The sequence below is a fragment of the Notolepis coatsorum genome (genome assembly GCF_963971535.1).
Source record: "Notolepis coatsorum genome assembly, chromosome: 3".
Classification (NCBI taxonomy): domain Eukaryota; kingdom Metazoa; phylum Chordata; class Actinopteri; order Aulopiformes; family Paralepididae; genus Notolepis; species Notolepis coatsorum.
This window is the reverse complement of record NC_140167.1, coordinates 40,089,721-40,112,207: the sequence shown is the minus strand read 5'-3', so window position 1 is coordinate 40,112,207 and position 22,487 is coordinate 40,089,721. Positions and strand designations below refer to the sequence as shown.

Here is a 22,487-nt window from a genome sequence, read left to right as displayed (position 1 = left end):
AGTTTTAGAATAATCCTGTCTAATCCCAGAAAACGACACTATGCAGCAATACGTGCAATTCACTAAAAACGTTGTCATTTCTCGCCTGTACACGCTACTATTTTGAAATCACATCTATAGTATCTGTATTATGTTTCATCATGAATGCATGAAAGGGGGGGGGGGGGGGGGGTCGTTTTTTTATGGTTTGATCGTCACCAACATAATACGTTACACAGTACCCGTCAACGTGGTTTAGACGTGGAGTTCATTGCTGGGTTAAGTACTTCTATTCTATTCACATAATATGCTTACTACATATATCTATTCTATTCACATGCTTACCACTTGTATCTATTGCTATGTCCGCCAATCACAATCACGCGAACTGTCTAACGCCTGTCCCGTCTCCCTGTCTCCCTGTGAGTGGCTGTCTCGGAGTGATGACCGGAGTGTTGGACGTCCCGTGATGATGACCGGGACTCGGGAGGATGCGACCCTCTCTGCGCCGCGCCTTTGCCTCAAATAGATCCGCTATCAGCTCTATCTTTAATCTTTCAAAATGTTCAGTTGCTATCGCATGCACTTATCTGTGTTTCACTACGCATATGAGTGCATGCTTACCAACTGTTCGCCTGTTTTACTGCAACACTATTATCACGACATCTAAGAAGGGAGATCCCCCCTTGAACGGCCCTTCTAAGGTTTCTCTCCTCCACATTGCCTGTGGTGCATTTCTTCCTATTGCTAGGTTTTAGTGAGTTTTTCCTTACCATCGTTGGGGTATGTCTGGGAGTGTTGCATTTCTTTTGCATTTATTTTAAATTGTTTGGACTTTATGGTGTTTTTGTTTTGTTCTTGACTTATCGTGATGTTTCTTCTTGACTTGTCCGGCCCATGGGGACATTAACGTGTGTTGTCGGGCCTTACAAATACATTTGATTTGATTACACACATACGCTCCGATCGCAATGAAGGAATTATTGGATCAACGCAAGATTGGATACCATATAGCCCTTACCTTGACTAGGATGTACCCCAAAAGAATATTCCAATTATTAAGGAGCGGCTACGTGGCATAGTGGGCAAGGCGCTCGCCACGAATGACGGAGACGCTGGGCTTGCCTGTTCGAGCCCAGCGCTCCACATTGCTTTCAGTTTAGCTGGTCGTTCATACTAATACACATTGGCCGTATTAGGGGGTGGGAAACTGATGGGTGGGGATCGGGCGTTGTGGACAGCGACTCCTACAGGTCGGTTGGTGCGCCTGCGCAATAGAATCAGGAAGTGTCGGGGGCAGCGTGAGCCTCCCACGCGTTACTCCTCACCACTGAGAGATCGAGCTGCGCAGGTGAAAAGATGCGACTGCTGTTACCTCAAGTACCAGAGAGGACTTGTGCTATGTATGACTTAGTCCACATTGCAGCCGGCTTGTGGGAGGCAAGAAACAGCGTTCGTGACAGGGGAGGGGTTGAATTGGATGATACAAAATTGGGATGGGAGAAAATATAGAAAATGGGAGAAAAAAGTGGATCAAAAAAGAATATTCCAATTATCTGATCGCCATTCCAAGTATTGATGTCGATCGTTTCCATATATCCATATAGCTATGGATACAATACTATGGTCATTTGACAGTGACTTTCTTCCGGTCAAGATGCAAAAAAGAGATACATTTTCCATGCATACGTGTTATACCGTGGTGAATATAAGTATGTTTTTAGATCGGTCTGGGGTAATTCCTGAAATGCTGAGGAATAGCCTTATGAGTGTATTATACTATAACCATTGCCTTTTCTTGCCTGGACCCGCTATTATTCTCAAATCAAATCTATATCATGGGTATTATGTTTCATCATGAATGCACGAAAGGGGGGGGGGGGGGGGTAGTTTTTCGATGCTTTGATCGCCACCAACGGCATACGTTGTGGACTAACGTTACATACACGTTCAGATCGAGGTGAAGACGCAAGATTGATATCATATAGCCCTTACCTTGACTAGGATGTACCCCAAAAAGAATATTCCAATTATCTGATCACGATTCCAAGTATTGATGTCCATCGTGTCACCAACATAATCCATCACACATCATGCATCGGATTCGGGAGCATTTGATTCTTCTCAATCCGACTGCTATAACCACTCAGCTTGAGCAAAAAAAAATAAAACGACCCGGACCCATTAGATTAGCGGTTCTCAAACTACGGGTCACGCATTGACCAAAAAAAAAGAAAACTCAGATCGAGTTTTCCATCCGGCAGCTGTGTGTATTTGCCATGTCTCGCCCCTTCATCAATGGAGGCCGACACACAGTATTCCTACATCATGAATGGAAGAGGACAGTGCCGGGAGAGGTGTTAGTTGGACAATGCCTAGGCTAACCAGCACTGTCCGCTTCCATTAATTGTGCTAAGCTAGGCTAACGTGCAGCCAGATATACTGAACGCACAGAGAGGAAACTGGTATCCATCTTCTAGTCTCTCTCTGGAGAAGACGGTAAGCTAATTTCCCAAAATGTTGGCGTGTTCCTTTAAGCATAAAAGGTTTTGCACACTCATGACCGATTTCAAAAGAACTTTTGTCCGTTTCTCAGCATGAGGAAAACAGACATCAACAGCGTTCCGTTTTCATCACTCATTTGCATTTACACTAATGTACACTGAGCGCCGGAGTGTCTGTTGTACAATCCTCCCGCTGAAGTATTTATTAAACTTATGCCTGAATGGCCGACACGATAATCAGTCATCTTCAGTGTTGGAAATCATCTACAGTTAATTCGTTTTCATAACGAAGGCCTCAAGTATGTGTTGAGCGCAGTGGTGCTGTACCTCACCACCTTCTGAAACCTCGGAAAGCCTCCCATGTTATTAGACACGCCAGGCTCCCTTGACCAAGGACACGCTAGGACTGCATCCAGGGGGGAGGGGGGGGTGATGTCAAGACACATGACTGGTTCTCTTAAATCCCACAAGCCCATAAAATAAACCCATGCGCAACCGTCATACACCGCAATGGGGAAATATACTGAAGGAAATCCATAAATCTTTTATGGATTACAGGCTATGGGAAAGAAAAAACAACACAGCAGCAGGACACGGTGTACAGAAACTAAACATGAAGAACCTAGACATGAATAACCTAGTCATGAATAACCTGAATGAATGAATGAATTAAAACTTTATTTAACAGATTGCAGAATGGGTACAATACAGTACGGCTCAATACATACAATTGTTAAGGGGATGCAGACCTGAGAAAGACGTTTGTCTTGTTTCCATCAGGGTCCCCCATTTTCAATTCATATAGACATTTATGACATACACAACATACATGACATTTATGGCATAGGGACATATAGGTATTTAGTACTGATACATTTGTGACATAAGCGGTATTCAAATATACAGTACTGTTACCCCTAGATCCTAGACAGAGTATATACATATGATGGGGAGGGGACTGTACATTAGGAGGGGGTGGGTGGGTGGGAGGGAAATATACATACGATACGGCGGGGAGGGAATATATACATGCGGTGGGGAGGAGACTGTCTATTAGGAGGTGGTGGGGGTTTTGGGCATTTACGGTGGCCAGTTTCGAATTGCAGCCTCCCGTAGGTGCTCTTTAAGAGCGGTTTTGAATGTGGGCAGGGATTCACATTCCTTTACAGCTTTGGGTAGGGCGTTCCACATTGTTGTGGCATAATTGCGAAACGTGTTTAGTCCCTTGTTTGAGCCGAATCTGGGTTTAACATGATTTGTTGAGCTTCCTCTGGTGTAGTGGTTGTGGTATTCACTGACCTTTGGGAAGTATTTTGACATGTACATGGGCACCCCGGTCGTATAGTGCATCTTGTAGACCAGGCCCATTGCAAGTTGCTGTACTCTGTCGTCTACTCTAAGCCATCCTAGGTTGTCAAAGTGGGCAGGGGTGAGGTGGGTTCTGGGGTTCAGGTCAAGTAGTAGTCTGACCAGTTTGTTTTGTGATGTTTGTAATTTTGTTTTAAGCGCCTTTGAGGTGCTTTGGTACCATGAGGTGCACGCATAGTCATAGTACCCTTGAATCTAATCATGAAGAAACTAGTCATGAAGAAACTAATCATGAAGAAACTAGACATGAAGAACCTAGACATGAATAACCTAGTCATAAAGAACCTAGTCCTAAATAAACTAGTCATGAAGAACCTAGTCCTAAAGAAACTAGTCCTAAAGAACCTAGCCTTAAAGAACATAGTCATGAAGAACATAGACATAAATAACCTAGACATAAATAACTTAGTCCTAAAGAAACTAGTCATAAAGAACATAGTCATGAAGAACAGACATGAATAACCTAGACATAAAGAACCTAGTCCTAAAGAAACTAGTCATAAAGAACAGTCATGAAGAACATAGACATAAAGAACCTAGACATAAATAACATAGTCCTAAAGAAACTAGTCATAAAGAACATGGTCATGAAGAACAGACATAAATAACCAGGACATAAAGAACCTAGTCCTAAAGAACATAGTCATGAAGGGCGGCTACGTGGCGTATTGGGCAAGGCGCTCGCCACTAATGACGGAGACGCTGGGCTTGCCTGTTCGAGCCCAGCGCTCCACATTGCTTTCAGTTTAGCTGGTCGTTCATACTAATACACATTGGCTGTATTAGGGGGTGGGAAACTGATGGGTGGGGATCGGGCGTTGTGGACAGCGACTCCCACAGGTTGGTTGGTGCGCCTGCCCAGTAGAATCAGGTAGTGTCGGGGGCAGCGTGAGCCTCCCACGCGTTACTCCTCGCCACTGAGAGATCGAGCTGCGCAGGTGAAAAGATGCGACTGCTGTTACCTCAAGTACCGGAGGGGACTTGTGCTATGTATGACTTAGTCCACATTGCAGCCGGCTTGTGGGAGGCAAGAAACAGCGTTCGTGACAGGGGAGGGTTGAATTGGATGATACGAAATTGGGATGGGAGAAAATATAGAAAAATGGGAGAAAAAGTGGATAAAAAAAAAAGAACATAGTCATGAAGAACAACTTAGATATAAAGAACCTAGACATAAATAACTTAGTCCTAAAGAAACTAGTCATAAAGAACATAGTCATGAAGAACAGACATGAATAACCTAGACATAAAGAACCTAGTCCTAAAGAAACTAGTCATAAAGAACAGTCATGAAGAACATAGACATAAAGAACCTAGACATAAATAACATAGTCCTAAAGAACCTAGTCATAAAGAACATGGTCATGAAGAACAGACATAAATAACCAGGACATAAAGAACCTAGTCCTAAAGAACATAGTCATGAAGGGCGGCTACGTGGCGTATTGGGCAAGGCGCTCGCCACTAATGACGGAGACGCTGGGCTTGCCTGTTCGAGCCCAGCGCTCCACATTGCTTTCAGTTTAGCTGGTCGTTCATACTAATACACATTGGCTGTATTAGGGGGTGGGAAACTGATGGGTGGGGATCGGGCGTTGTGGACAGCGACTCCCACAGGTTGGTTGGTGCGCCTGCCCAGTAGAATCAGGTAGTGTCGGGGGCAGCGTGAGCCTCCCACGCGTTACTCCTCGCCACTGAGAGATCGAGCTGCGCAGGTGAAAAGATGCGACTGCTGTTACCTCAAGTACCGGAGGGGACTTGTGCTATGTATGACTTAGTCCACATTGCAGCCGGCTTGTGGGAGGCAAGAAACAGCGTTCGTGACAGGGGAGGGTTGAATTGGATGATACGAAATTGGGATGGGAGAAAATATAGAAAAATGGGAGAAAAAGTGGATAAAAAAAAAAGAACATAGTCATGAAGAACAACTTAGATATAAAGAACCTAGACATAAAGAAACCATAGACTCATCAGGACAAGCAGGAAAGCTACTATTCTCCACTTGCACAACGTGAAGTAGACATTTCCGGTAGGACTTCCGGGTTGAAAATGGTTCTTCCGGTCCCTTGCAAATACATTGTTTTTAGCAACTTTTCTCTTGTTATTTAAACAACTTTGTCGTCACAGAGAGGTAATGAAACGTTTGTATTATTATAGAATGTATTTAATAAGCAAACGTTTGTCAGCAGGGTTTTTGGGCTGTATTTCATGTAAAAACGTTTACTGTTAGTTTACTTGCTCACGCTAATTAAGGCTAATGCTGGCTAACAGAAGCTAGCGCAAGAAACGCCGCCGCAAACTATTGTTTATAGTGCATTTCTTGCCACCTTATAACATTTGTACATTTGTATGACAGTCTATAATGCTCCCGTGAGGTTTTTCCGGACGTTTTGATAATGATTTTCACTATAAAAACATATTTCTAAAAGACAGGAAGTTGATGAAAACGGGACGGATTAGCTTTGAGCTAACGATCTTTGCCGATGCATACTTGATGTATTCATTCCATTCTAAACGTGACGTTAGTTTACAAAACATTACCTGTCTATATAACGTTGAGGAACAAATTATAAAGTGTGTGAGTGTTTGTGAACATTGGACCGCAAAGCAGAAAATGCATTGCAGTTACAGACAGTAGCTAAATAGTTAGCTGCACTTCTTTCTCAAACCGAATTAATCACTCTAGTTTCCAGAGCTGATGTGATTATGTACAACAATACACACTCACACACTTTATAATTTGTTCCTCAACGTTATATAGACAGGTAATGTTTTGTAAACTAACGTTACGTTTAGAATGGAATGAATACATCAAGTATGCATCGGCAAAGATCGGCAAAGACTGTGGAATTATCCCAATGTATAATCCATGTTGTTCCAACTAGTAATTGTTTGCAAAGGAATACTTACCGCCTGGTGCCATCTGGTGGACATTCATAGCTGGCACTGGCATTACTGAAACGCGCAATACGCATGCGTCCAATTTACTTCCGGGCCGGCTGGACCGTCTGGGGTTCAAGGACGCCAGCGCACTGGCGTCATTCAACGAAGAAGCTACCAGAAAGGAACTCTATCGAAACCCACATTAACACATCCACCGCCATAAACGGCTTACGGCGGGTTTGAGGTCCATGCGAATTCCGCCAATCCACGGCGTACGACGTTATTGAGATCATATTTCATTTTTTCGCCATGGTATTCATAATTCCCTCACCAAGCCTGGTCTGATACAGTGGGAGCCTGCACAACAGTGCAACGCTTCAATACCGCCGCCTGGTGGATGATCGGGCGAGTTACAACCGGAAATGGATCTAGTCGATCTCCGTGCATCTGGGAAATCCGTCCGGCACTCACATATCGTTGCGGGACTCTAGACACACATCCGTGTATATGGATCGCTGCCATAACTCAATAATCGATATGATTTGGGCGTTTATTGCGCCATACAAACCGGAAATGGATCTAGTCGATCGGCGTCAAATAAGTGGGATCTTTTTCCTCCAGTCTCATCGGCGAACGGTAAGAGGACGCTGACGTCATTTTCAAGGCGATTGTACATTCCTTTGTTTACAAACCATCTGATCAATAAATCAACGCATACTACATAAAGCATTTACTGACGATCACGGAATTATAAACAACCCCCCCCCCCCCCCGTTAATCCGCGCATGATGAGTCATAATGTTTAAGATTGTATACAGTTGGATTTTTTAATATAGCGTGTCTGCAATCGATATAGACTGCAATCGATAATCTATATTATGCGTTTAGGCCTATAACTAGCATTCTAGGAATTACTGCAGAAAATGATAAAAACATACTTATATTCTAGACGGTATTTTCGTATGAATATATATGAATGAAAAAGTATAACGTTCCTACATCCTGAACGATAGATAATCGATGTTGAATGGGCCATAGTAATGTCAATTTAGCAATACAATTTAAAAAGTTATAGCCCTGCAAAGAAGGTGAACATCTCCATAGGCTTAGACTGGTGGCAGTGATCATACATTGATGGATATAAGCGTGGCAGTTAATGTGTTAAAGACCGCGCGATGCACGAGTCTTGGAACGAAAGCTGATGAACCAGCTATACATACTTGGCAATTCAACTAACCAATGGTATGATTTCATTGTCTACCAGTCTAAATTGTTGTGTGTAAGCATTGAGTGTAACGGCGTGTTGATGGGTTATAACCAGTGATGCAGTGGTCATGGGACGGGTTTGCACGCCGTTATATTTCATTAAATAGCTCGGCTCTGCTCTGTTGGAATATTCCCCATCGCATACTGTGAATTTGAAAACTTTCAACACCAATGCACCTGCACCTACACCTGTCCGGCCACGCCCACATCCGCCCATGGATATAAGCAAGGGGTGTGGCCTTACTCCAGCTCTTCCCTTCTTTCAACCTCACGGAAGTCTGTGGCAGTGCACCACTTCGCAGCGTTGAAAGTTTGTTAGTTAGTCAGATTAGTCATTGTGTTGCCGTCTTTTTCTTTTTGCCTACTCTCCCTTTAAAGGAAAAAGTTAAGATAGCACCACCACCGGCAGTCGCAACCTCCTCTGTGGGCCGCAGGGATTCCCTGACTCCACATTGTGGCAGGCAGATGAGTCGCAGCGGCGCACAGGGCTGGACGAGCGTTGCCGGGCAGCCGTTGAGCACTCCGAGTCCTCCCCAGTGTCTGTGAGAGGCTAACTCTGGCTCCGGCTAACCCTGTACTTCGAGACTGGATTAAACTTGCCAACTCCGAGACGGGACGCCCCTTCTTCAGCGTCGGGCGTCGGCTCCCACCTGCCAAGTGGTCTGAAGCCACCCGTGTGTCCGGGCGCAGGTCGAGTTCTGCTCTTGTTACCTGTCGGCCTGGATTAAGGGATCAACCTCCTTTTTTGGAGTGTTTGTCTCCCCGGTGCGCCAGCTGACCCCACGAGATTGTGGGTAGAAGCCTCCTCGGAGAGCCTCGGAGCCTCCTCCTCAGGGAGTTTCAGAGCCTCCTCAGGAGGTTCTTCGCGGCGTGCCAGGCGGAGAAGGGCCTTCACCTGTTGTAGGCCCTGTCCGATACGCTGGCGGTGTAGAGGGTGGTGTCACCAGTGAACGCCTGGAGAGTTCTCGATGCCATGGCCTCGTTGACCTCACCAGGCCCCTTTTCTGGGGGTCCTGGCCTCCGGACTCTGCGGTAAGTCCACCTTGTGTGGCCTGGGGCTGGGACCTCCTTCGCACCCCGCTGCTACAGCGTCACTCGCTTTTTCACCCGTTTTTTTTTGTTTTTTTTTAATCTCGACCCCTCGGAATACCTCACGGGTAGCGTCTGGGTCTAACGACGAGGTGTGGGAGCGGTGACGCAGGCTTTTGTTTTCACGTACGTTCCCTGGTAGCGTGGTCAGGTAGTCGCGGGCCCTTCTGTCCCGCGGTCTGCTCACCCTGTGCGTTTGTTGGGTGCTGTCCCCTCTTTCGCACAGTCTGTGTCCTGTCCCCCTCCCACCCCTCACTACTTTGCATAACAATAGCTCAGGTCGTCAGGTGTGTTCAAATACTACAGTTGGACCATTCTCACAAAACCTTTGAATGAAATGTGTAACTGAGGGGTTACAATACCCTGACTGTATTAAAGATTGTGATATATTAAACCACTACTAGTTATGTACTTTAATTACTGGCCATACAGTACATGAATATATATGATGAACACCCACACAAGAATACGGCATTGACACATAAAGTTCTATTGGAGGGTTATTTATTATTATTAAGCAACGTTAGGTTACAGATTGAGAATTAGGCTCGCGCTTGTATGGCGAAGAACATACGTAAAGTCAGTCAAGAGCATAAGTCAATGAGAATAGTAGGAATACTAGGATGGGTCTAAGCTGACGCCACCTGTGGTATAGCAATTATATGGGCCACACCGGTACCAATCTGGAGACACTGGGGGGTTCCCTCCGGGGTGTAAGGCCGAGAGGGGTAGAGGAATGTTCGGGTACAAAGTCTGGGTCAACGAGGAATAACGAGGCTCCAGATACAGGAGCCGGTGCATGTACTCCCTTGATCAGCAGACAAAGCAATAGTTGTAATCCAATATGCTCGATAGCATTGACGACAGCTAGCCAGCCCCTTCCAAGAGTCGGGCCCGAGTGATGATCCTCACGAGGTTAAATCCCAAATGACAGTGGAATCAACGGTGCTCTTCTCCGGTGGTCACGGTCCCAAAGCAATATAATCCAACCAGAAATGGTTCTGCAATCGCCGGTGTAGATTCTCCTGTGTACATATCCAACGGTTCTCGCCTAGGACTCCTCGGGTGTGGGCACGGATTTAGGCCTCACAGCCTGGATAAGTGCACTAGCTAAATACACGACGAACCGGTGGTAATGCTGGTCACTGAGGAACTGTAGCCGCACGATACACTATAAATGATCGACTATTACTTCACATTAGATTAAGTCGAACTCAACGTTAAACTGCGTTAAACTCTGACACTTTAACATTCTATTCGCACGCGGTTCTCAATGCTCTATTCAGATGCAAAGTTGCTCACTTCACTGCACGTTGACTCGTGGTGAAGGCATTAAGGTTTTGGTAAGACTACTGCTGTTTACACCTGCGCCGTATTTATACGTAAGGTGAATATCTAGTGCCAACCTCAGTTCTTGTCTCGTATTACTACGCAGACTCTGGGCATGTATCGACATGCCCGGAGTTGCCTTTGAACTTGCCGTTGGGGGCTTGGTCGTTGGCGCCTGGGGTCGCTGTCCAATAGGAGAGCGAATATTACTCTGGTTTGTATGCAGGTAAAGGGATATTCCGTGTATATATACAAACAATATACAAGGTATATCAAACGATACAAATATATATTCAGTTTAATCTGACCCTTTGCAACAAAATGTGTTACATTCCATTCCTAGAGGCAATTAGGCATCGACTTTATTCGCGAGGGAACATTTATGCGCATGCGCACGTGTGGGAGCGCGCGTGACGTCATAAAAACACAGTGCAACCCCTTATGAAATCACCACTGCACCACTGGTTATAACGCGGGCTCCAGTCCAATGTTATTGTGTTAATGCTCGAACGTATTCACTGATCGCACCGCTTGTTTCTGTTTACCCAGGTTTATAATCTGACTACCGCCAGCTGACGCTGGCTAAAGCTTTGGCAATCATTGTTTAAGATTTGGTCAGCACAAAAATAGTGTAACTGCCCGGATATCTGGACAGACACTGTGGGTCACTGTTTACCTTTGGACATTAAAATATAATCATTGCGTACAATATTTCCAGAAGCAGTTATATTAGACTGTCTGAATGTTGTTATTTTCCCCTATATTTACCATTGATGGTCTTTTTCAGCAAACGCCCTGCTTTCCACTCACACATCCACACCTGGGAGCTGCCCAGTACAACCACAGGCCAAGACCGTTACCTGGGAGCTGCCCAGTACAACCACAGTCCACTCACACATCCACACCTGGGAGCTGCCCAGTACAACCACAGTCCCACACTGTGGGCCACTGAGCAGCTTCACTGGAGATACAGGGATTGCTTGGAGGGAAGAATGACTGAGGTATAGGTGGAATGACAGTTTGGTTGGTTAGAGGTGGTGGTGAGGGAGTCATTGAGTTAATCCTCCGACGCAGCGCTGATCTATTTTGATCCACGGTGAAGTAGGCCAGCGGTGCTTCAAATGGCTAAGGCAGATTAGTAGATTGTGACCTTTTTGAGGCTGAAAGAATAGCTCTGGCATGTAGAGGGTCAATCAGTCGGCCTCACAAAGCCTCCAACGCCTCGCCTTCCATTCATTCAGGACATAGAGACAGTGATGCAAGACTGGGGAACTGCTGCCACCAGCAGGATGTCTTGTGTATTGCAATACAAAAGACAAACGTTAAAGTTTTGTGGTTATGGTAAAGGCTTAGTTTAGGCATGGAGGTGTCGGAATGAAAGTAAGTCAATGCAGCGCCCCCAATTTAGCCTGACTCAATATGTGTGTGTGTGCATGTGTGTGTGCATATACAGTGTGTGTGTGTGTGTGTACTGACGGGTGTCTGGAAGCAGCAGTAGAGCTGGGTGAGGTAGGGATGATAGCGGGCGAGCGACAGCACCCTCTTCTCAGTCATGGTACACTCCACATCATCGTCCTGCAGGATGATGTCTTTCTTCAGCACCTTGACCGCGAACACCCGTTCTACGCCGTTCAACCTTGCCAACATCACCTGCGTGGGGAACACACATACAGTCAGCAACACAATGCTCATCACCTTATCATGCTCATCACCAAAACCAGCAAAAATCAGTACTTCCGACTTGGTAAGACATTCCTACGAACACAATTGTCAGTGTTTGCAGGTGGAAAACCAGTGAGGGTATGAGTCCTGGTGGTTGCCTTAGTGACCCCTACTGGTTGGTCGGGTGCCTGTTCAGCAGGGAGGGAATCTGGGGGAGATAGTGTGAACATCTGCATGCGTTACGCTCTCCTATGTTATTTTATTTCATACTTATCTTGTCTTGCACAGTCTCTGGAGCGTAACAGTAAGAAGCATTTTGTATAAAAGTATTCTGTACTTCTGTATGACAACTATTAAAGAAACTTGAACTTGAACTAGTGAAACTCCTCGCCGTTAGAAGTGGCTGGCGACTCCACATGTATCAGAGGATACATGTGGTATAGTCTACACCCTCCCCAGACGGACAGTAGCACAATAACCAGGACTGTGATACACACTGGGAATTGGAATAACAACTAAATTAAGAAATGGGAGAAAAGGGAATGGATTACTACTTCAAGAATAAACTTACATTACTTAATACTCCCTGAGAAAAGAAATTAATTACATCATCCACTAATAAAGAGGTAATTCACAATTTTTGAATTCATAAAGATGACTTGAGATGATAAGAATTCTGCTCTTTGCATGGACTCAGGTATCTAGTTCATCATCATCATGGGAGGTGCACAAGCTGCTAGCAGGAAGGCCATAATTCAATGTTCAAGTAAAAAGAAAATGAGACCTCCATTGTTCACTGAAGAGGCTTTGCGTCAATAGTCTGTTTTACGAGTACAAACAAGAACAAAATATTTCCTACAAAGATTGTGGTGGGTTTTTATGTGGTGTTAAAACCCCTAATGATGATATATTTCTGCCATCTCTTTGGTTGTTATTGAATGTGTCTCTACTCTGTTCTATTCTATGTTGGGAAGTGGCTCGTCAGCGCTGAGGGCATACACTGGGCCCAGGTGTATGCTTCAGGATAAAGGCTGCTGCTACCAGCCAGTGTGCCCTCTCTGCACACCTCCTGAGTAGGGATGTCCCGATCAGACTGAGACGATCACAACATATTTGAATTGATCGGTATTGGGTATATTAACACATTCATGGCCAACCACGTATATATACGTGTTTGGGCGCCATGCTTAAAGAAGGGCCAACCACGTATATATACGTGGTAAACTCGTATTTGCTTTTATTGCATTTTAATATCCTACTCAATGTCACGGAGCAGCACTGCAGATTCCTACTCTTGGAATTCGGAAAAGTGCATTACCGGCCAGATCCTGGTAGTGGCGCTGTCTCGAGAATGGAGTACTCCTTGTTTTCAGACCGGATGTTAATTTTTTTCATTCAGGCCTACTTTTTTTCTATGAAGCTATGCCTTCATCAGATCACATGGAATACCTTTTGCGACGCCGAATTCAGTATGCAGTAAAGGAATATAGCATCAGCCAATGGACATATCAATCTACCAGATGGCGATCAATAACTGGGAAATCCTTTTTGGGATCCAACCGGCCACAGGTAAGTACGATTTCACGTAGATTTCATGCTGATCAGGCCTTGCTTTGATAGCCAACCAGCCGATCAGCGAATGAGGCTAATGCCGTTATTGGTAATCAATAATCAGAAACGATGCCCCCCCCCCTTTCATGCATTCATGGTGGAACATGATACCAATCAAATGCATTTAGATTTTTAGCTCTAGCTTGTGTATAGCCGAAACGCCAATCGATTTAACGTTATTAGCTTAGCGCCCTGTAACTCGTTTTGCAGGAATTATACCAACCATTGCGGTATATAGTTCATATTCACGATGCTATAAAATGGGAACGTATTGATGAAATAATAATTTCTTTAAGGCATATTGAAGGGAAGGTTTATAGTGTCAATTGACAATGAGAATGGACAGATAGCAATAATTTAAAATATAGATTTAGCTCTACAAACACCCTCACGCACAGTTAAAACGTGTTATGATAAGCTGGCTTTATAGAGTGGGGCCCGTCTAATCCCTGTGGCAGTCAATGTGTTAAGCCCAAATCAAATTCAGCTAATTTTCTTTGTAAAAAAAAATTTAAATAAAAAGGAAAACCACTAAAGGGAAAGCTGTGACATAAGATATTTCTTTCTTTAAGCAGAACTATTCAATTACCAAGCATATCTTACCTACATTGAAATGGCTTTACTAACTTTAATCAACTTGAAGTGTGCACTGTTCTGTATTATCCATTAACAAAATACAAGAGTAAGATCAAGGGCCTCTGTATCGAGAGATACCCAATATGAAATGACGGGGGGCAGAAAAACTTGATTGGGACATCTCTACTCCTTAGCTGTTTATTGTTTTCAGTCGGGTAAGGTCAGATGCGACCGCTACAAGCTAAAATGTGAAGCGTGGTGGTATTCTCACTGATGTGAAGTGTGGTTATGTGAAGCGTGTCACTGGTCAGTGGTGCAGTCGTAATATGGGAACTGCCCAAACGTCACGTGCATACATGTTCCCTCGCTTGCGCACAGAACAGATGATTATTATGCATAACAATGTTTTAAATGTAATAGTAGTTACAATTTCTTTAATTGAATTAACTTAAACTAGAAAAGTAAATACAAACTAAATTAACAATGTAAAAGAGTTAGTTTACAGAACGACAGTTTCCTTCAGACTGAAGCACAACTTAATGTCTCATCCTTCCAGTCGGGACCACAGATCAAGCAACCCCCCACCAATTGGTACAGGGCTTGTATTTTGGTTTGGCTCTTCTCGTTGTTATGCTATCGGTATCCTATTATTATGCAAAGTCTAGGTGATAAGTGCCGCGACGAGTCCAGTGACAATTGTGAACGCATTTTTGTGTGCGCGCGTGCACATCCGCGCGCACTTCTGCCTCAGTGATCTACTACAACGCCGTGTAACCACGTCCTACCACCACTGCATCGCTGCGCGTGGTGGTATTCTCACCGATGTGAAGCTTGGTGGTATTCTCACCGATGTGAAGCGTGGTTATGTGAAGCGTGGTGGTATTCTCACTGATGTGAAGTGTGGTGGCATTCTCACTGATGTGAAGCGTGGGTGTATTCTCACCGATGTGAAGCGTGGGTGTATTCTCACCTTGCCGAAGCTGCCCTTGCCCAGCACCTGGAGGAAGGTGAAGTTAGAGATGCCCAGCCGTCTGGTCTGCTGCTGAGGCTCCTCCCCCTCCCTGCTCGTGGATCTGCTCGGCTGGCTCTGACCTCCATTACTGATCTGCTGGCACCAGAGGAAGACAACCGGTTTATATCCGGGAGAGATACAGTATATTATAACGATAATATTATTACTATAGCATTATGATGTTGTTGTCATCCCCCCAATACTGTATTTGATAGTGTATGTGATGGACAGTGTTTTTGCATTTTCTAGGAAAGTAAAGTTATAGTCTATTATTTCAGATTTCTACTCAAATTAAAGTTGGTAAAATGCACTGTATTATTCCTTAAAATCACAGTATCATATCGTGACCCAAGTATTGTTAATAATATGGCATCAGGATTTCTCCTCGACTCCCTCCCCTATAATTCAGGGTTTTAGTCGTGTACGTACGTCAATTGGAATAGTGCTATTTTTTTTTCTGATTTCTCAGATTTTCTCCCCGTCCCAATTAGTCGTTGTGCCAATTCCCCCCCCTCCCCTACCTGGCTGCTGTATGCATGTTCTCCTACGAGTCGGTACAAGGGCGTCCCGAGTCGATCGCACGCTTCCTCCGAGACGTGCACCGACAGCCAGTGACGTTTTTTCACTTGGCAGCAAGGACTCTCATTGGTGAAGTGTAACGCGTGGGAGGGCACGCTATCTCCACCAAGTCCTGCCCCGCTTAGCAAGCGCCGAGACCCGACCTGTAGGTGTCGCTGTCCACAACGCCAGATTCCCACCAGCCAGCTTCCCCACCCCCTAATACTGTCAATTGTATTAGTATGAACGACCAGCCAAGCTGGTAGCAACGCAGAGAGCTGGGCTCGAACCCAGCATCTCCTGCGTTGGTGACGAGCGCAATCTCCGCTACGCCACCTGACCGCCCCTGAATAGTGCTCTTTTAAACCCATCTCCCCCCAAGCTCAGTCCACATACCAGTGAGCTGCGTTTGCCTTGTCCGCCAGCCTGCAGCCCCATCTCCGCCAGCTTCTTGGCCAACTCCACAGTGTTAACCCCACAGTTTGGTGCTACGTTGCCTTCACAGCGGATATGTACATTCATCTTGCAGACTGGAGAGACACAGACAGACAGACAGACAGACACACAAACAAAAGAGACAGGGGTACCCAGGTTAAACTAAATGCCATGAAGGTCCCGTTGAGATACAAGATCTCTTCTTCCAGGAAGCATAAGCAGTTTCACATAATAGAACACATGCAATACATACAACCTACACAGGGGAAAGAGTAAAAGAAGAGAGCCATGCAGGTCATACCAGATATAGCAATAACACAGTCCACCTCAAGCGAGGCTTATGTAAAACAGTAACATGTTTCCTTCAGGGAAGATAAGAGTGTGCTGGATGCTTTTAAATCCCACCTCAAAACCCACCTCTACTCCATAGCATTTGGCTAGGATTAATCCCCTCCCTTACCATTCTCATTTTACATTTTGCTCTGTCAGCCTAGTGCTTATTCGGTCCTCCTTGTGTTGCTGTTCTGTGTTCTGTACAGTGTCCAGTTACTCTATTATTGTCAATCCCTGTGTCTTATGTCTTACCGTACTGTCTGTTGCATAGTCCTACTGCCATAACATATCGTCTAGTCTCCTATGTCTTACTATAATGTCGGCTGTATAGTCTTTGGGTCATAACTCGTCTACTGTCCTATGTCATACTGGATCATCTGTTGTATACTCCTTGTGTCTTGTGGTCCTACTGTATCGACTGACCATCCTGTCGTTTGTCATGTTGTATTGTCCTCTGTTCCACTCTGTGACTATGTCTATAGTTTTTAATTGAGTGGTTACTGTACAGCACTTTGAGCTTTTAAATGTGCTATATAAATAAATGACTTGACTTGACAGATGCTCTTACTTTTGCAGTGCAGTCCCTGCTTGACCATACCCCACAGCAGTGAGCCACAGTGGTCGCAGAAGGTGGGCGACTTGTAGTTGTGGATGTTGAACATGTGAGGGACGTTGATGCTGAAGCCCGGGTTTATAGACTGAGGCAGAGAAGAGATACGATGAGTGACTTGAGAGACGCATCTATTAATCTACTCACGGCAAGCTGTGAAGAGCCTGCAAGCAGCAGCAGTAATAACAACAACAACAACAACAACAACAACAACAACAACAACAACAAATAAGAGTACATTGATAGTAAATAAGAGCAAAATACAACTTAAAGACAGGGGTGAAGACATACAACTGGACATTATAAACTCAGGGCCTGTATGTGAAAGTGTTTTTTAGAGGTAATCTAAATGGTTAACAGGTCACAGTTCCTCTGCAGTACACTCAAGCATCTCTCCATCAGCACTAGGATCACAGCATGTCTCACTTAGTCAAGTGTGAACATGTTTAGTTTATATTCAGCAGTGCAAGAATGATCCTGGATTTATCAATGTATACATGCTAAAAACGTATTCAGAAGCTCAAAGTTGGATGTTAGTCTGCATTCTGGCTGAGTGACCACCTGAACACAAAACAGGAAGCTGGTAAAGGCTCCCTGCTCCGAGACGTGCTTATCTCTCTGACTGGCTGCCCTCCTTTACGTAACATCACGCATTGTACTATACAGGTGTCGGAATTCAAAAACATCCTGAGCTGCGCCGAATTCAATTCAGGTTCACAAAGCGAGGTTCGGGTTTGCAACGATGTAACAGCAGTGTTAGCTATACTAATATTCTGTTATGTTCATTTTAAGGGAACATAATAGCAATATGTCATAGAGTGCCCTAAAGCAGTAACACATTCTAAAGACTTGATCTGACGGCTGTAGGGAGGAGCTGTAAAAGTGTTACAGCCCTGCTCCACCACACCACAGCCACAGGGCGGCAGGCGCTGACATTAGCCATCCGCCGTCAAGACATCGCAGGAATGCTTCCTTTGAAAGCACTGAAAACTGCGTCCCGGCCAAATAATCACAGAGGTTCAGTTCTCGATTGGCCATCTAAATAGAGAGAAACTAATTTGATATTGAGTGTTTCCTGGTGTCTCGACCTGTGTGGGGGGAAAAAAGTTATCACAGAACAAATTCCAATCCACGTAGGCCATGGTGTTCAATCGAAAAGAAGCAGTACATTTTGTGACAAAAACACCCCAAACATCATTACATTTCTAACCAATCGCCTGGCTTTGGTTTGTGACAGTACCGTAGTTGGTCTCAGCTCAGTGGGCGACTATATTGGGTTGTATTTCTTCCCCAAAGTAACTATAAATGGCTTCTTTATGAAATGCACAGATATCCTTCCGCTCTGTTCTCATCTACCCCCACCCACCCAACTCCCTCCAATGTACAGTTTCTTCCCCTTCGAATGTATATATTTTTTTATGATCTCTTTCTCTTAAACGGTACTGTATAGGCGACTGGGTGGCGCAGCGGAGATTGAGCTCGTCACCAATGCAAGAGACTCCGGTCTCGAATCCGGGTGTCAGCATTGCCTGCGGCTTGGGCCAGTCGTCATACTATCTCAATTGGCAGAGGTAGCGGGTGGAAGTCGATGGGTGGGGGTTGTGGACAGAGACTCCTACAGGTCGGTTGGGTGACTCCTGCACAGCAGAGACAGGAAATGGCGGGGGTAGTGTGAGCCTCCCACATGTTACTCCTCGCCAATGAGAGTCCGCGCTGTCTGGTGAAAAGATGCAACAGGCTGCCTCCTCGTGTACCGGAGGGGACACGTGATGCAAGGCTTCTATCCTCACTAAAACCGACCAGTGGGGGGCATAGTCTAGCAACGTTCAAGACAGGGGAGGGGAGAATTGGCAATACGAAATTGGGATGGCAGAAACAATAAGGAGAAAAAGTGGATAAAAAAAACAGTACTGTATAATTCTATGTCTTGTATGTCATAAATGTCTTAATGAAACAGTACTGTATATCTGTATGTCATGTATGTCATAAATGTCTTGATGAATTGAAAATGGGGGACCCTGATGTAAACAAGATGAAAGTATTTTTCTGGTCTGCATCCCCTTAAGAATTGTTTGTATTGAGCCGTACTGTATTGTACCCATTCTGCAATCTGTTAATACAGTTTTCAATCAATCAATCAATCTCCTCCTCCAAGTCCACACGGCGCGTTCCGTGGAGCAGGCAGAGCGGCAAATTGCCCCGAGGCTGATGGCGACATGGCGCAATGCTCGCTGTAGTGGAACTAATGTTTTTTTTTGTTTTATTTTTTTATTATTTTTTAAACATAACATAAAATTAGACATACAAGCATTAACAGTACACATCCAATGAAATCACCATTTAAATAAATGTAGTATACGAGATATACACCCAATACTTGCTATCTAATACCCTACATACATATGCTCTCGCTCGTTCACCCCCCCCGGACCCCCACTTGGATAATCCATCCATTATCATTCGCTCCTAACCAGGCACTACAATTCATATGCTAGCTTTTATTCTCTCCACCACTTCTAACCACATTGCAATTTTGGTTTCACTGACACCTAAAATTCTTGCTGTAGATATTTCTAGATAAATCACATCGAGATATGTAAGAACCCATACCTTCAGACAAATTTTTTCCGGTTGAAACCATCGTGATGCTATCAGCTTTTTAGCCGCTGTGATACCAGATAAAACTAATCTCTTTAGCTGTATAGGGACTGCAAACTCAAAAACATCATTCAACAGCAATACAGAGGGGTGTACAGGTATGTTCAGAAATAAGAAATTTGATAATTGCTGGGACACTTCTTTCCAGAATATCTTAACTGGTGGGCAATCCCAATACATGTGCATAAATGTACCCTGATTGATTGATTGATTGATTGAAAAGTTTATTAACAGATTGCAGAATGGGTACAGTACAGTACATCTCAATACATACAATTGTTAAGGGGATGCAGACCAGAGAAAGACTTTCGTCTTGTTTACACCAGGGTCCCCCATTTTCAATTCATCATAACATATATGACATACATGACATACAGATAGACAGTACTGCTACATCTATACATTTATGACATATCAGATTTGCAAAAACAGTACTGTTTGTGATACAAAAGTGTCCAGAAAAGGAGTGTATATACATTTGGCGTAGAAACTGTACATTGGAGGAGGTTGGTGGGGTGGGGTTGGGTGAGGGCTGTACATTGGAGGTGGGGGGGGGGGGGGGGGGGGGGTTGGGTAGGGGACACACACACATTTTACACTGTACATTGGAATATTGACAAAGCCTTACTTGGTCATTTACTGTACAACTAGGTTAGGACATTTGTAGGGGCCAGTTTCGAATTGCAGTCTCACGTAGGTGTTTTTTGAGAGTGTTTTTGAAGGTGGGTAGTGATTCACATTCCTTTACAGCTTTAGGCAGGGCGTTCCACATTGATGTGGCATAATTGCGAAACGTGTTTAGTCCCTTGTTTGAGCCGAATCTGGGTTTTACATGATTTGTGGAGCTCCCTCTGGTGTTGTGATCGTGGTATTCACTGACCTTTGGGAAGTATTTTGACATGTACATGGGTACCTTGGTCGCGTAGTGTATCTTGTAGACCAGGCCCATTGCAAGTTGCTGTACTCTGTCGTCTACTCTAAGCCATCCTAGGTTGTCAAAGTGGGCAGGGGTGAGGTGGGTTCTAGGAGTCAGGTCAAGTAGTAGTCTGACTAGCTTGTTTTGAGATGTTTGTAATTTGTTTTTTAGTGCCTTTGAGGTGCTTTGGTACCATGAGGTGCAAGCATAGTCGTAGTACCCTTGAATGAGTGCTCCTGCTAGAGTCTTCAGGGTATTCTTGTTTACCAGAGAGGAGATCCGGTACAAGAATCGCGTTCGTTGGTTGACTTTTTTTATTACATTGGATGCCATTTTGTCACAGGAAAGATTAGCCTCTAGGATGGAACCCAGGTAGGTAATTTCATCTTTCCTTGTGATAATATTGTCACCCACTGTAACCGAGAAGCCGTCGGTCTTGCTGAGTTTGTTATTTGAACCGAAGAGAATGGACTCTGTTTTGCCCATGTGTAATGATAGTTTGTTGTCGGCGAGCCATATGCAGATTTTGCCTAGTTCCGAGCTGAGGGCTTTTTCAACCTGTAACTTGTTCTTGTCAGAGACCAGCAGGGCTGAGTCGTCCGCAAACAGGAACAAGTTGCAGTCACAAGCTGACGACATGTCATTTGCATAAATTAGGAATAGTAGCGGTCCTAGTATGCTTCCTTGTGGAACACCACAGCTCACTGTGAGGGGGGGGGATAGGGTACCGTTTACTTCCACCATCTGTTCCCTCCCCTCCAGGTAGGATTGTATCCAGCTCACTGATAAACTATCAAAACCAATTGCTTTTAGCTTGTCAATCAGAATGGTGTGATTGACAGTGTCGAAGGCCTTTTGTAGGTCCAGCATGACCATGCCGCAGTATTTGCCCGCGTCCACCTCTTGTTTGATGTGGTCGTTCAAGTAGAGAAGGCATGTGTCAGTGGAGTGGGATGTTCTGAAGCCAGATTGGAATTCGTAGATTAGATTTTTTTCCGCGAGGTACTTTTCGATCTGTTCGTATACTATTTTTTCCATGACTTTCGAGATGGATGTAAGGATAGAAACAGGGCGGTAGTTACCCGGGTCTAATTTGCTGCCCTTTTTGTGCAGGGGTGTTACTCTCGCAATTTTGAAGTCCTTGGGGACGTGTCCCTGTTTTATGGAGAGGTTTATTATGTGTGTGATGACTGGGGTGATGGCTGCTGCTGAGTCTCATCCCCATTTGTACATAAGGAACATCTGGAGTCTTGTTTAAGTCCCATTCTGTTCAATCTTATAGGAGTCAGGTATGTCCTATGAATATAGTTAAGATTAATTTGTTGGTGGTCCGGGTTACGTGACGCAATTCGAACGTTTGCCCAGACTTCTTGCCAATCAAAATGTATTTCCAAGTCTGGTATATCCCTCCTCCAGACTGAGTCTAGGGGGAGGATTCCATACAAGGACGTTAGTAATTGATGATAAAAATCAGATACGAAACCTCTCGATGTCTCTCTTTCATAGAAGAATGTGATATCTGTGGTGCTCAATTGGTATCCTTAATGGGACTCCATGAGCCTTCAAACAGACCAATAACTGTGCGTAAAAATAATATGTGGAACTGGTGAGATAAAAAAATGTATGTATGTCTTTATAGCTACAAAAACCCAGTTTGTTGAAAACATCTCCTAATGTGTGTATGCCCTGCTTTTCCCA

The 22,487-nt window shown here is 44.6% G+C and overlaps 1 protein-coding gene across 3 annotated transcripts in view; it reads right to left on the bottom strand.

Annotated features, from left to right (window-relative positions):
- prkcha (protein kinase C, eta, a) overlaps positions 1-22,487 on the bottom strand; it is a 101,156-nt gene that overhangs the window by 36,582 nt on the left and 42,087 nt on the right. For 2 of the 3 annotated variants that reach the window (XM_084310238.1, XM_084310240.1), the window contains exons 6-9: positions 17,174-17,303; positions 16,234-16,367; positions 15,238-15,375; positions 11,895-12,068 (exon numbers count right to left, since the gene is read on the bottom strand). In XM_084310238.1, coding sequence (XP_084166364.1) covers positions 11,895-12,068; positions 15,238-15,375; positions 16,234-16,367; positions 17,174-17,303 — 576 coding nt within the window. The remainder of the gene's footprint in view (positions 1-11,894; positions 12,069-15,237; positions 15,376-16,233; positions 16,368-17,173; positions 17,304-22,487) is intronic. The other variant, XM_084310239.1, reaches the window with a different exon arrangement.